This window comes from Nannospalax galili, unplaced genomic scaffold, assembly GCF_000622305.1.
Source record: "Nannospalax galili isolate Female #2095 unplaced genomic scaffold, S.galili_v1.0 scaffold1714, whole genome shotgun sequence".
Classification (NCBI taxonomy): domain Eukaryota; kingdom Metazoa; phylum Chordata; class Mammalia; order Rodentia; family Spalacidae; genus Nannospalax; species Nannospalax galili.
In genome coordinates, this window is record NW_008334552.1 from 8,136 (window position 1) to 21,107 (window position 12,972).

At 45.0% G+C, this 12,972-nt stretch overlaps 1 protein-coding gene across 2 annotated transcripts in view; it reads left to right on the forward strand.

The window, feature by feature from the left end:
* Positions 1–12,972, forward strand: part of Kif3b (kinesin family member 3B) — a 22,032-nt gene that overhangs the window by 6,871 nt on the left and 2,189 nt on the right. The window contains exons 6-7 of one of the 2 annotated variants that reach the window (XM_029561754.1): positions 1,507–1,685; positions 1,998–5,297. In XM_029561754.1, coding sequence (XP_029417614.1) covers positions 1,507–1,685; positions 1,998–2,094 — 276 coding nt within the window. In that variant the 3' untranslated portion in view covers positions 2,095–5,297. Of the gene's footprint in view, positions 1–1,506; positions 1,686–1,997; positions 5,298–12,972 lie in introns of those variants that run through there. The other variant, XM_017797212.2, reaches the window with a different exon arrangement.

Consider the following 12,972-nt stretch of genomic DNA (forward strand, 5'->3'; position numbering starts at 1 on the left):
TTTTTTGTCTTTTTGAGACTGGGTCTCCCTGTAGCCCCAGCTGGCCTGGAACTCACTATGTAGACCAGGCTGGCCTTAAATGCACAGAGATCCTCTTGCCTCAGCCTCCCAAGTACTGGGATTAAAGGCATGCATCAGCACACCTGGCTAGAATAATCTGTTAATATCAGAGAAAATAAGGCAAAATTGTTGAGAGACAAAGCAGGACTTAGATCATTAAAAGTGTCAAGAAGATACTAGCAGTTATGTTGAAGGAGGACATACAGGCCAACTGTGATAGTTAGAGGCTTCAACTATTGACTAATGGGTAGAACAACTGAACAGATAATTAACAAGGAAACAGATAGGAATAATATTATGGACAAATCAAACCTTACAGACATCCATAAAACACTTAACCCATTTCTCCCCAAATAACTCAAGTGCACACAGAACTGTGGTTTACCAAAAAGTTGAAAATATATGTTGTCCTAGTTAGTTTTATTTTTTTGTTTGTTTGGTTTTGGTCTTTTGAGACAGGGTCTCCCTGTAGCCACAACTGGCCTGGAACTTGATACGTTGACCAGGCTGGCCTTGATCTCACGAGATCCACCTGCTTCTACCTCCCATTAAAGGCATGCACCACCGCGCCTGGCCAGGGTTTCTTTTTAGAATGACGAAAAAAATATTCTGGAAATATCTTGTGATAATTGTACAGAATTGTGACCATACTAAATACTACTGAATTTTATATTCTAAGATCGTTTAATAGTGAATAGCGTGCTCTGTGCATTTTAGGTGTGTAAAAATAGGTGAAACAAAGCAAACCCCTATAATCCCACCAGAGAAAAATAGAACAGTATCATTTCTGGGGTTGGAGAAATGGCTTAGTCAGTAAGGCGCTTGCCATGCAACCATGAGGACCTGAGTTCAGGCCCCAAGTGCCCCTGTAAAAAGTTGGGTGCGGAGGTGTGCATCTGCAGTCCCAGTGCTGAGTTATGCAGAAAATGGAGGCTCTCTAAGGCTTGCTGGCCAGTGTAGCCATAAACCTCCAAGTTCACTGAGAGACACTGCCTCAAAAAATAAGCTGGAGAGTAATAGAGGAAGATGCCTGCCATTGACCTCTGACCTCCATGTGCATGCACACACTCAAGCATGCATACATACACTGCACATACAAAACTATCATTTCTTCTAGGCAGACTCTTTAAAATTGTTTCCTATTACATTTTTAAATTATTTGTATGTATGTGTTTGGGAGTATGTGTGCCATAGCACATGTGGAGGTCAGAGGACAACTTGTAAGAGTCAGTGCTCTCCTTCTACTATGTGGATTCCAGGGGTCAAACTCAGGTCATCAGGCTTGGTGGCAAGTGCCTTTAACTGCTGAGCCATGTCACTGGCCCTCTTGGGACACTCTTAATGGTAAATAGGCTGCAGTTTTGTTCTCAAAGGGCATCTGGCTTGCTTGTACCTGCTGTGTCTGACTGGAGGCCAATGTAGATGGTGGCTGCTGTGCTTTTGCAGGCGGAGAACATCATGCTCTTAGAGTTGGACATGCCCAGCCGAACCACCAGAGACTATGAGGGCCCAGCCATTTCCCCCAAGGTCCAGGCTGCTCTGGATGCAGCTCTGCAGGACGAAGATGAGATACAGGTGGATGCATCATCCTTTGAAAGTACTGCAAATAGGAAATCCAAGGCCAGGTGAGTGGCTTTTGGTGACCTGTGTTTGACAGGACATTTGAGAATGTGATCATGAACACCTTAATTCCAGCATGAGGAGACTGCATTCCCAGCCCTCGTTTATTTTGGCCTGAGCTTGCTGAGCATCCAAGTCCCTTCTCTCAGGTTTCATACCTCTTTTGGAAGACCAGTTGGCCAGTTGACCTAGAGGGTCCTGCTGGATCAGTCTAGTGGTTTACAGTTAGAAGTATGCTGGCTTTCAAGCTATTGAGGAAAGGCTACCTTCAAATGTGCATGGCACTTGGTGATGTGTAATGTGTTTGACTTTTACAGGCCTAAGAGTGGCAGGAAGTCAGGATCTTCCTCCTCCTCCTCAGGAAACCCTGCATCTCAGTTTTACCCACAGTCTCGGGGATTGGTTCCCAAGTAACACCAGCACCTCCTCCCAGGGGAGGAACAGCATTGTCTTCTGAGAAAAGAGTGAGCACAAACTGCGGAGATGATTTGAGCCTAAACTCAGAACCATTCCCCTGAGGAGAAGTGATGGCCTCTTTGCAGAGTAGCCAATAGTCTGCCTGAACATGCTGGTCCTAATCTGGTACTCAGCTCCTCTGAGAAACATCTTTTAATTAGCAGCTCAGAAATGCATGGGTAAGGTAAAGTGCAAAGTCCAAGTGGACAGCAAGAGAATGACCATGACCTTGTTTTCCTCCTTCCTCTCCTCTCTACCCTCTCTTCCTTTCCTCTCTCCTTTTCTAGCCTCTTCCTCAAATCCAGCTCCTTTCTTATTAAACAGTACTGAGTCAGGGGTCCCCTTCAAACTGTATGTGTGGCATCTCAGGTTAAAGTAACAGTGAAGCTGAAAAGTGAAAGCCCTAGAACTTGAATAGGTACCTGTTCTTGTCAGGAGAAAGGAGAAATCTCACTTGGATCCAAGCCCAGGATGGCACAGTCAGCGATCCAGTTTCCCTGCTCCTGAATGACATTCCTTTTGCTTCCTGGGAGAGTTTGGGGAACCAGTTCCATTAAAACCTCAAAACCATGACCATCCTGTCTGTAAACCAGTGCCACGCCCATCCGCCAAGTCACTTTACCCTCCATTTGTCACCATGTTTCCCCAAGTATGCATACTCTGAGTGTACTTATGTTAGATGCACCTTTTGCTTACAAAGTGTGCTTTGCAGCTGGCCTACATTGTAGGAGAAGGGAGGCTGGCTCTGCCTTCTCTGATGGAACTAGAGTTGGGGAAAGGTGACAGGAATCAGGAATGGCACTTCTGAATTCCCCATTTGGTTCCAGGCTACAGAGAGAGCAGAAAAGTAAGCAGATAGATGCAGAGGTGCAGATAGGTGACTCAAAGCAGGGGGAGGAGAAGACAGGTGGAAGCAAAGGAATCCTGGCTGCCTTCAGCAGAGAATTCGCCAAATCCTACACATGTAGCTCTCCCAGGTGGAGCCCAAGGTGCCGGCAAGGAAAGGCTGTTTGAATAGGCTCAGAGGAGAGAGTTCACAGTTCCCGTTTACATAGACTAGTTTGGTTGGTAAGTTTTAGTTCTTTGTATTATGATGCTTCAAAGCTTTATGTTGGTCATGAGGTGACAGTTACTCATTTTACCCCCAAGAGAAGCTCATAAGTGTATATGAGTGTGTGAGCACAGTAGTGCTTGTGCTTTGAGTGTGTCCATGTGTGTCTGTAAGAGACAGAGACCAAAAAATTGCCCAGTTTAGAAATACTCTAATGTGCGGTTATTGCCTTTGTCTGTGTAAAGGCCCACGGAATGACTAATCTAGGCTGGAAGCTCTCCCACATGGGTGTCTGAGTCCATGAGCCAAGACTGAGGGGACAGTCTGAGTCCCCAAGTCTGCCACACTGGCACACCTTGCTGACATGGTGTTCCAGGAAGGTGGGCCTTGAGTTAGGTGGGCCTTGAGTTATATTTTAACTCAGCTCTTAGTCTCCAGGTACGTTTCTGGATCAGGGCCCACGGGAAAGAGGAGGTACCAAGTGCAATGTCTTAGCATTCTACAAAATGGAGATCTGCAGCATAAACTTATCTCCTCGTTACTGAGCATTCTTTCTGAACCCAGGGCCCTATTCAGCAGTTCTAGGGTGTAATGGGACCTATCCTCATCTTTTCATGGGCTCAAACCCTGCTTCTTCCTTATGTACTAAGAATGTACCTGCTTGAATAGGAACTGATGAAGAGATGTGTGGTCTAAGATGATTATCTGCTGGAGAGAAGTGTCTCAGAACACATTTCCTCACAGCTAATCTGAATTCTATAGGCTAAAAACATTCATGTAGCAAATCTAAGAAATGAAAACTTCAGATGATACCATACCTTAATATTGGTATCTTGAAAAGCTAATGTGACAAGGGAAGGTGGTTAAATGACACACAGAACTTTTCCAAGAAGGCAGAAGAAGAAAGCCAGACTGACAGGCCTGGCTATTAAAGCAAGCTTGCCTTGTCCTCAGCCGTTTTCATCTAGTGGGCTATGGAAACTAAGCAAAAGGCCACCCATGTGGAGATGGAGCTGTCCCTTCCCAAGCAGTCTCTGGTGCTTCTCTTCTCTCAAAATGGATTCGACAAGTATTTGAATAGAGCAGATGGTAAAATGTCTTGCCACCAGAATGCTGCTGCTTTGGGTTCTTAATTGAGTCAAATTTGTAGAGGACATACCAAACTCACTAAGGGACCAAATTTTTATGTCTGTAGTCATCTAGAATGTTCTGGGATGGAAGGCCTTCATGCCTGCAGCAGCTACTGAAGTCTAAAAGCAAGTCTTTAAAACAGTCTAAGACCATCTGGGAGAAGTTTGAGACTGTGTACACAACCCTCATTAGACTCTTTTATTCTGCTCAGTAGAATGTATTTGGCTTCATATTTTAAGATGACACAATTCCCAGACCTGTGGATTCAGAACCCAAGGCCACAAATCATGGGCATGAAGCACTTTCTTAAGACTGACCTAACGTTGAATTGCTCCCTGTCTGATGCCTGCATGTTGCTTGGATTGCTCCACCCACACCTCCATAACCAAGGGCACTAAACACTCAGGCATGGGCTGCTCTCTGCTCTTCCTATCTGACTCTTGTAAGTCCGTCCTCACTGAATGTAGACTTGTTGCCAAGTTTCTGAGAAGTGTTGATTCCCTGCTAACATAGGCTATCAGTTCTGCCTCACATTTCACACTCAAATTTGAAGGGCACTGTGAACACCACCTTGGTCCATCCAGACAACCATCAGTGGATGAAATTGGGGCTACTAATAAATTCTAAAAGCCATAATGAAAAAGCTGAAAGGGAACTAGGTAAGGATACCATGCCCGACAATTGTCTTGTACTGCTCAGAATCTGGCACCTTTCTCTCTGCCCTTGTGTTTTGAATGAAATGCTTTTGGGGTTATTTTTGAAAGGAATGATTGTGGGCAGGCAGGAAGTGGTAGGCTTTATGTCTCCTTGAGTTACTATTGGTCTTGACCTCCTTTTCGGCTATCTTTAAACAAAGATATATGCCAATACTTGGGGCTCTACGTTTTACAATTGATATTTATTTGTATTATCTCTTTGTCTAGCAATGTAAAGTGATTCTAAACCAAGATGTGAAATAAAATTGATCAGATTTATTGTATCTACAAAAGGTGTCCTCGTAAATGACTTGCCTGTGGCTGACATACTGCTATTTTCTTTAAACATTTTGATTGTTCTAGTTCAAGGAAAGTAGGAATAGAAAATCAACAGTGAGTTGCATGCTGACATTTAAACACAATAAGAAGGACATAAAGTAAAGATGGGCTGAGGTGGGGACTTAGTGGCAGAGCTCTTGCCTAACATGGGAAAGGCCCCGGGTTTGATTCCCCATCACTTGAAAGAAAGACAATGTGTGTCATATTTCTGTAGAGATTCCTGACCTGAGATACTCAAGCCTGGGCAACAGGCATGAAATTTCTTCTCAGCTCTGTATTTCATTTTTAAAAATTATTTTACATTTATTATACATTGTACAGTATACTTTAAAATATATCCATGTCGGGGCTGGAGAGATGGCTCAGCGGTTAAGAACACATTATTCTTGCAGAAGACCCAAGTTTGAATCCCAGCACCCACATGGCAGCTATCAACTGCCCGTAACTCCAGTCCCAGGGGATCCAACAGCCTCTTCTATCCTCCACGGGCACTGCAGGACATGGGTGCACTTACCTACGTGCAGGCAATACATCCATACACATAAAATAAAAAAATAAAGCCGGGCATGGTGGCGCACGCCTTTAATCCCAGCACCCGGGAGGCAGACGAAGACGGATCTCTGTGAGTTCAAGGCCAGCCTGGTCTACATAGTGAGTTCCAGGACAGCTGGGGGCTACAGGGAGACCCTGTTTCAAAAGACCAAAAAATAAAAATAAATAAATACATCCATGTCTTTTTCTTTTTTTAACACAAAAATATTTTATGTTGTTCACTGTCAGGAAACAAATATCAAAAATGGGCCTCACATCTTGTAGGTTGCTCCTAGTCCAAGGCCTCTGCCTGAACTTCAGGAGGTTGAGCACCTACTTCTGAGTAGGACCAAGTAGAAGGAACCCAGATTTTGGAGTCTGACTTTGAGTGCTAGCACTGATCCTGCTTACTACCTCTATGAATATGAGGAAATTAATTTACTTCTTTTGATCTTGGGACCCTTGTCTGTCAGGTGGGGTGAGAATTAGCACCTTGGAGGGCCCTTGTGAGGATTAACAATGTACTGAAAGCAACTAGCATAGTATGTGCCCTGGAGCAGCATTCAAAATTGTGGTCATTGCTGTGCTAAGACCCTATGTTTAAGAAGATGTAATGAGAGGGCTAGAGAGATGGCCTTGTGGTTTAGAGTACTTGTTTAGAGGACCCAGTTCAGTTCCCAGCGCCCAACTGACTGTAATAACTCTAGTTCCAGAGGACCTGATACCTTCTTCTGGCCCCACAGGCACTGCACATGTGAAGTGCACTTATATACATGCAGGCAAAAACATACACATAAAAATAAGTCTTTTAAAAAAAGATGTATGGGGCTGGAGGGATGGCTCAGCAGTTAAGAGTACTGACTGCTCTTACAGAGGACCTGGGCTTGGTTCCTAGCACCCACATGGGCAATAACAACCGTCCTTAACTCCAGTTCCAGGGGATCTGATGCCCCCTTCTGGCCCCTGCAGGCATTGCACACATGTGGCACACTTACATACACCTGGAAGAAAAATGTATTTTACAAAAAAGATGAACAATCTATATCACAAGAAACTAAGAGTCAGTACTGAACAAGCCATCTTTATATTTGATCTTAGTCAGTTGGCTAGCATTGCAAGCCATCTTCAGAAGACCTTAAAAGCATCTGTCGGGTGTGGTGGCACATGCCCTTAATCCTAGCACTCCAGGGGATCTCTCTGAGTTCAAGGCCAGCCTGGTCTACATAGGGAATTCCAAGCCAGCTGGGGCTACAGGGAGACCCTGTCTCAAAAAGATAAAAAAAAAGGGGGGGGGCTGGAGAGATGGCTCAGCAGTTAAGAACACTCGTTGTTCTTGCAGAAGACCCAGGTTCAAATCCCAGCACCCACACCGCAGCTGACCACTCTTAGTTCCAGGGGAATCCAAGCCCTCTTCTGACCTCCATGGCATTACATGACATGGGTGCACTCACATACATGCAAGCAATACACTCATAAAATATTTTTAAAAATTTATTTTAAGTGTGTCTGCGTATATGTATGTGCACCGTGTACGTATTTGGTGCCTGCAGAGGCTGGAAGAGGACATCAGATCCCTTGAAATTGGAATTATCGGAAGTTGTGAGCCACCGTGTGGGTGCTAGGAATTGAACTTGGATCCTCTGGAAGAGCAGCAAGTGCTCTTAACTACTGAGCCATCCCTCCAGTTTGAATTGTATGTTCTTAAAATGTTAGAATTCTGTCTTGGTTCTGTATTGTACCAGGGACTAATTCATCAGGAATGATCCAGGACAGGGCACCTGAGTGACTTGGACATTCCTGCCAATTTAGTTGTATTTTACCTTTGGCATTATTTTTTAATTATTGTTGTTGTTTTTATTGGTTTTGTGAGACAGGGTTTTCCTGTAGCCCCAGCTGAGCTCGATCTCAGAGATCTGCCTTCCTGTCTCCCAAGTACTGGGATTAAGGCATGCACCACCACATCCAGCTATTTTATTTTTAATCATTTGTGTGTGTGATATGGGTATGTGCACATTAGTGCAGGTGCCTGTGGAGGCCAGAGGCATCAGATCCTCTGGATCTGGAGTTATGGGTGGTTGTGGGCCTCTGACGTGGTGCTGGGAATCAAACTTGGGTCCTCTGGAAGAGCAGTATGTGCTCTTAACCACTGAGCCATCTTTCCAGCTCTGGCATTATTTTTTTTAAGAAACTGAAAAACTACTAAATCTTGGAGACTGTGCTTTGAACTTCACACTGATCATTTAATCTTGGGGCTATGATTTTGGCAGGCCCTCTCAGACTAGAGCTGCCATCTGATTAACTTTCACTCTGAGAATCTGGTATCCAAGAACCATGTAGTGATCAACCAGCAAGGTTGTTGGTGGCATTTGTCAAGGACATAACTGTAGCTCTTACAGCTGTTCTCATTTCATCCATGGTTTCTATCAGTGAGTGGCCTGTGGTCAACCGATACCCAGGTGCTTCAGTTAGGCAAGCCAACTGAGGGCTTGGAGGGCAGAGTGGGAGTGTACAGAGAGCCCTCTTGCAGCTTTGTGGACCACAGGCACCTGGTGGATTCTACTGTGTGCTGGGGTCCTGTTCCCTGGATTCCTGGGAAAGAAGAAAGATATAGTATTACTCTAGGGGAGGGCAAAAACAAAGGCCTGTGATTCTGAGTACTTAGTACCTTCAAGAAAGTCTGCCTCTTTATTCACACTACAGTTTAAGACTGGGGCCATACAGCCTCTGGCCTTTTTTCTTCTAGTCAGCCTCATACACACTGTGCCTTCTGCCTGGAAGACTTTTCTTTCATCTCTGCTGAGTTAATTCCTTCTTATCTCGTACATATCAGGGTGGGGTTTTTGTTTTGGTTTTTTGGGGGAAGGGTGGTGCGTTTCTTCTGATTTATTTTGGAAAGTCTCCTATATAATCCAAGCTATCCTTAAATTTGAGCTCCTCCTGCCTTAGCCTTTAAGCACTGGGATTACAGGTATGTGCAACTGTGCCTGGCTCTCAGGTACCAGTTTAATGTCATGTTCACAGCCACCTGCTCTTGCCTCCACACACCTGGTTGTGGGGCTCCTTGTTCCCTCTTAGCCCTTTTCCTACCTTGCAGTTATGTGTTTCTTGACCAAGCTCCCTGAGGGGATGATCCTGTGGTCTTTTCTGGGTCTGGCATTTGAATGACTGGGATAGGTACTGACACCTAAAGCAAGTGTTGTCTGTCAGAGGAAGGAGTGATGTGCCAGGAGTGGAGGAAAGTTTTGCAGAGGAAGCAACAAAGAATAAGTAGTTTCACCCACTGGGCAAGGAGGGAAGAGCATGTCAGACAAAGGGAATATAAACAAGGGCATGTGTTCCAATAGTCCTGGTGACTGGAATCTGTAAGGCCTGGAGTGGTGGAGGAGAGGGTGGAGAACAGGTGGGGAGAATCGCAACTCTGCGGCATATTTCATAGATTAAGAGCCATTGAAGGGCTGTGTGTGTGTGTGCATGCATGCATGCATATGTGTATGTGCGCATGTGCATGTATGTGTGTGCACATTTGAGTGAACCACAATCCCATTTATACCTCAGCATCCTCTGCTAAGTGAGCCTTGAGTGCTATTATTTTCCTTTGAGATAACAGAAAGCAATTTTGCTAAGTGCCTACTTTAAGTCTGTCTGCCATCCACATAGGTTTTCTGGGCTTGGCTGGCAAATTCTATTCCTCCAGGAGCTTTCTCCTATTACTTAAGGCATTCCAGGGAGTGCTTCAGCTTGAAACCAAGGTCGTGGTCCCCTAAGAATGAGGCCCAAGTACTCTCAGCAGGGGACTGGAAGGTGGCCCCTTTGCTGTAATTGAGAACACATAAGTTGAACTTCTGCCCCTGGTTTTGAAATTTATCTTGTCCAGGCAAACATGGTTTCTCTATGCCATTCATGAGTGTTGGCATGGGTTGCAGCCATGAACCATACCCTGCCCAAGCCCCTGGTCTGGTAAGGAATTCTCACCATTCACAAATAGAAGTTAAAGTGGATAGTGGTACTGAAGTGTTATAGATGGTTTCTGATTTTGATAAAGGATATGTTATTTATTTCTTTGGAGTTTTTGAGACAGGGTCTTGCTATATAGTCCTGGCTGGCTGGAACTCACTATATAGATGAAACTGGAACCAGGTGTGGTGGTGCATGCCTTTAATCCCAGCAGAGGCAGGCCCCTGTGAGCTCAAGGCCAGCCTGGTCTACATACTAGTAATTCTAGTGCTTAGGAAGAGGAGATGGGAACCTGGATGGGGCTGGCTAGCCAGTCTAGCCTAAATGGCCAGCTCCAAATTCAGTGAGAGACCATGCCTTCGTACATAAAGTAGAGATGATTGAGGCAGATGATGGTGACCTTGGACTTCCATATATTCTCACACAAGCACCTACATACATGCAAACATGGAGATATACATACACATGCAGAAAAAAACTTGTCTTTAATGCCTCACTGAGCTGTTTAACTTTACAAAAGGACTTGAGGGGGCTGGAGAGATGGCTCAGCAGTTAAGAACACTGGCTGTTCTTGAGGAAGACCCAGGTTCAAATCCCAGCACCCACATGGCAGCTAACAACTGTCCGTAACTCCAGTTCCAGGGGATCCAATGGCCTCTTCTGTCCTCTGCAGGCATTGCATGACATGGGTGTACTTACATATATGCAGGCAATATACACATACATATAAAAAAATAATAAAAAATATTTTTAAAAGCAACTTGAATTTGGCGATACATTAGCATGTCACAGTGGCTAGTCCTCATGATGACGCTCAATGATTGCACGTTATATTAAACTGTGTTGGGCCCTTCCCACACTGACCCAGAAGTGATCTATGAGACCAATAGAACATGGCAGAAGAAGTCACAGGCTGCTTATGAGGTTAGGTTACAGAAGACACACCATCTTCCATGTGGGTCTTCTGTTGTCTCTTGGAACCTTTGCTATGGAAAAAGCAAGTCACCATATTGAGAGCCCAGTGAAGAAGCCCACATGAATAACAACTGAGGCCTCTGGTTAACAGTTTGGAACTGAACTGAAACTTCCAGCCACTAGCCAGGTGAGTTCAGCATTCTGAAAACAGATCTTCCAGCCCCAGTCAAGCCTTTTAGCTGATGCAGCCCTGGTCACCATTTTAACTGCAACCTGACCAAAAAGAAAAAAAAAAAAAAGAAATCTTGAGCTTCAAGCACCCAGCAAGATTGATTCCAAATTCCTAACCCTCAGCCAATTGTCTGTTGTCCTCACGGTTGATTTATTTGCACCAAGAGATAATACACATGGTTCAAAAAGGGATGTAACTAGAGATCTTTGTCATTCCTACATCTGGACCCAACCTCTTCTGTATCTCCTACCTTATGTGCAGCAATGCGGTGATCTTGGGAAAAAGCACATATGCCCCGGCCCCTCTCTCAGATCCCCTGGCCCAGGAGAATCTGTTCCCTGTCAGTGCCTATGAGGAAGCATGCTCTTCTTTTCCAGCAGATGCTGCCTTTTCCTGTCAGGGCTCTAGCCATCCCCAGCATCCCCACATCTCATGTCACATTTGGGAGCAGGGGCTTCTCCCCTCACATAGTTGTAGAAAACATCACCTGTCCTTTTTGTTTGTGTGTGTGTCAGGGGGTTTTTAATGTATGATATTGTATATGCACACATGTGTGTGTGCATGAGAAGGCCCAAGATAGATAGTGGGTGTCTTTTCTCAACCACTTTTCACCTTAATTTTATTTATTTTTGGTCTTTTTGATTCATGGTCTCCTGTAGCCCCAGCTGGCCTGGAACTCACTATGTAGACCAGGTTGGCCTCACCTTTATTTAATTTAAAAAAATAAGCCAGGCTTGGTGGCGCACGCTTGTAGTCCCAGCACTTGGGAGGCAGAGGCAGGTGGATCTCTGTGAGTTCAAGGCCAGCCTGGTCTACATAGTGAGTTCTAGGACAGCTGGGGCTACAGGGAGACCCTGCTTCAAAAAGACCAAAAAAAAATTTTTTTTTATTATTTTATGTGTATGAGTGTATTTCCTGCATGTACGTCCACCCGTGTCGTGCAATGCACACTGTGCAAGCAACACTGCCCAGCTGATTTTAGTCACCATGAGGAAAGCAACTGATGCCTATGTGGGTGAAGGCCCAAGGCAAGGAGGGGGCACCTGCACAGAGACAGTAAGGATACACACAGCCTCTTGGGCTCCTATGACAGGAATTGGGGTGTGGACAATGAGAACAGAAGAAATGGAAGGACGAAGGAGTTATGGATGGCTGTTAGCTGCCATGTGGGTGCTAGGAATCAAACCTGGATCCTCTGCAAGAGCAGCCAGTGCTCTTACCTGCTGAGTAAGAGCAGCCCCTCCACCTTTATTTTTTAAAATTACACTGATTTATTTGTGTGGGGGGTGTCATGTGCATGTATGTGGAGTCCAGAGGGCGGTGTTGCCATGCCTGGCTTTAATTTTTTTTTTATTTAAAAATTTTAAAATTTAAACACACACAAATAAAAATGCAAATTAAATGTTATTTTAAAAGATCCATGGGTTTGGTTCCCATGGGCTCATGTTTCGGACATGATCCGATCATGAAAGCAAAGCCTTCGTGAATGGGATGAGTGTCCTTGGAGAAGAGGCTCTGAGGAGAGGCTTGTTCTTTCCACCTTGAAGAGGGCATGGCCAGAAGGCCCAGACACTGAATCCAATGGTACCAAGATCTTGGCTTCCCCACCCTCTCAAATTGTAAGAAACAGGTTTTGAAGCCAGCTTGGTGGTACGTACCTATAATCCCAGCACTGAGGCTGATGCTGAGGCTGAATTGTGTTTGAGGCCAGCATGGACTACATAGTGGAATGCAATCATAGGTGGGGGAAGGAGGAGGAGAGAGAGGGACAGGGGAGAGGGACAGGGGAGAGGGAGGGGGAGGGGAAGGAGGAAGGGGAAGAAGGAAAGAAAAAGATTTCTGACTTTTTTGTTGCTTGGATTTGTTTGTAGTACTGTGACTCAAACTCAGAACACTGGCATGCTGAACAAAGGCTCTACTACGGAGCTATATCCCCAGCCCTGGTGTGGTACCACCTAGCCTGGCTGATTTCTATTGTTTATAACCAC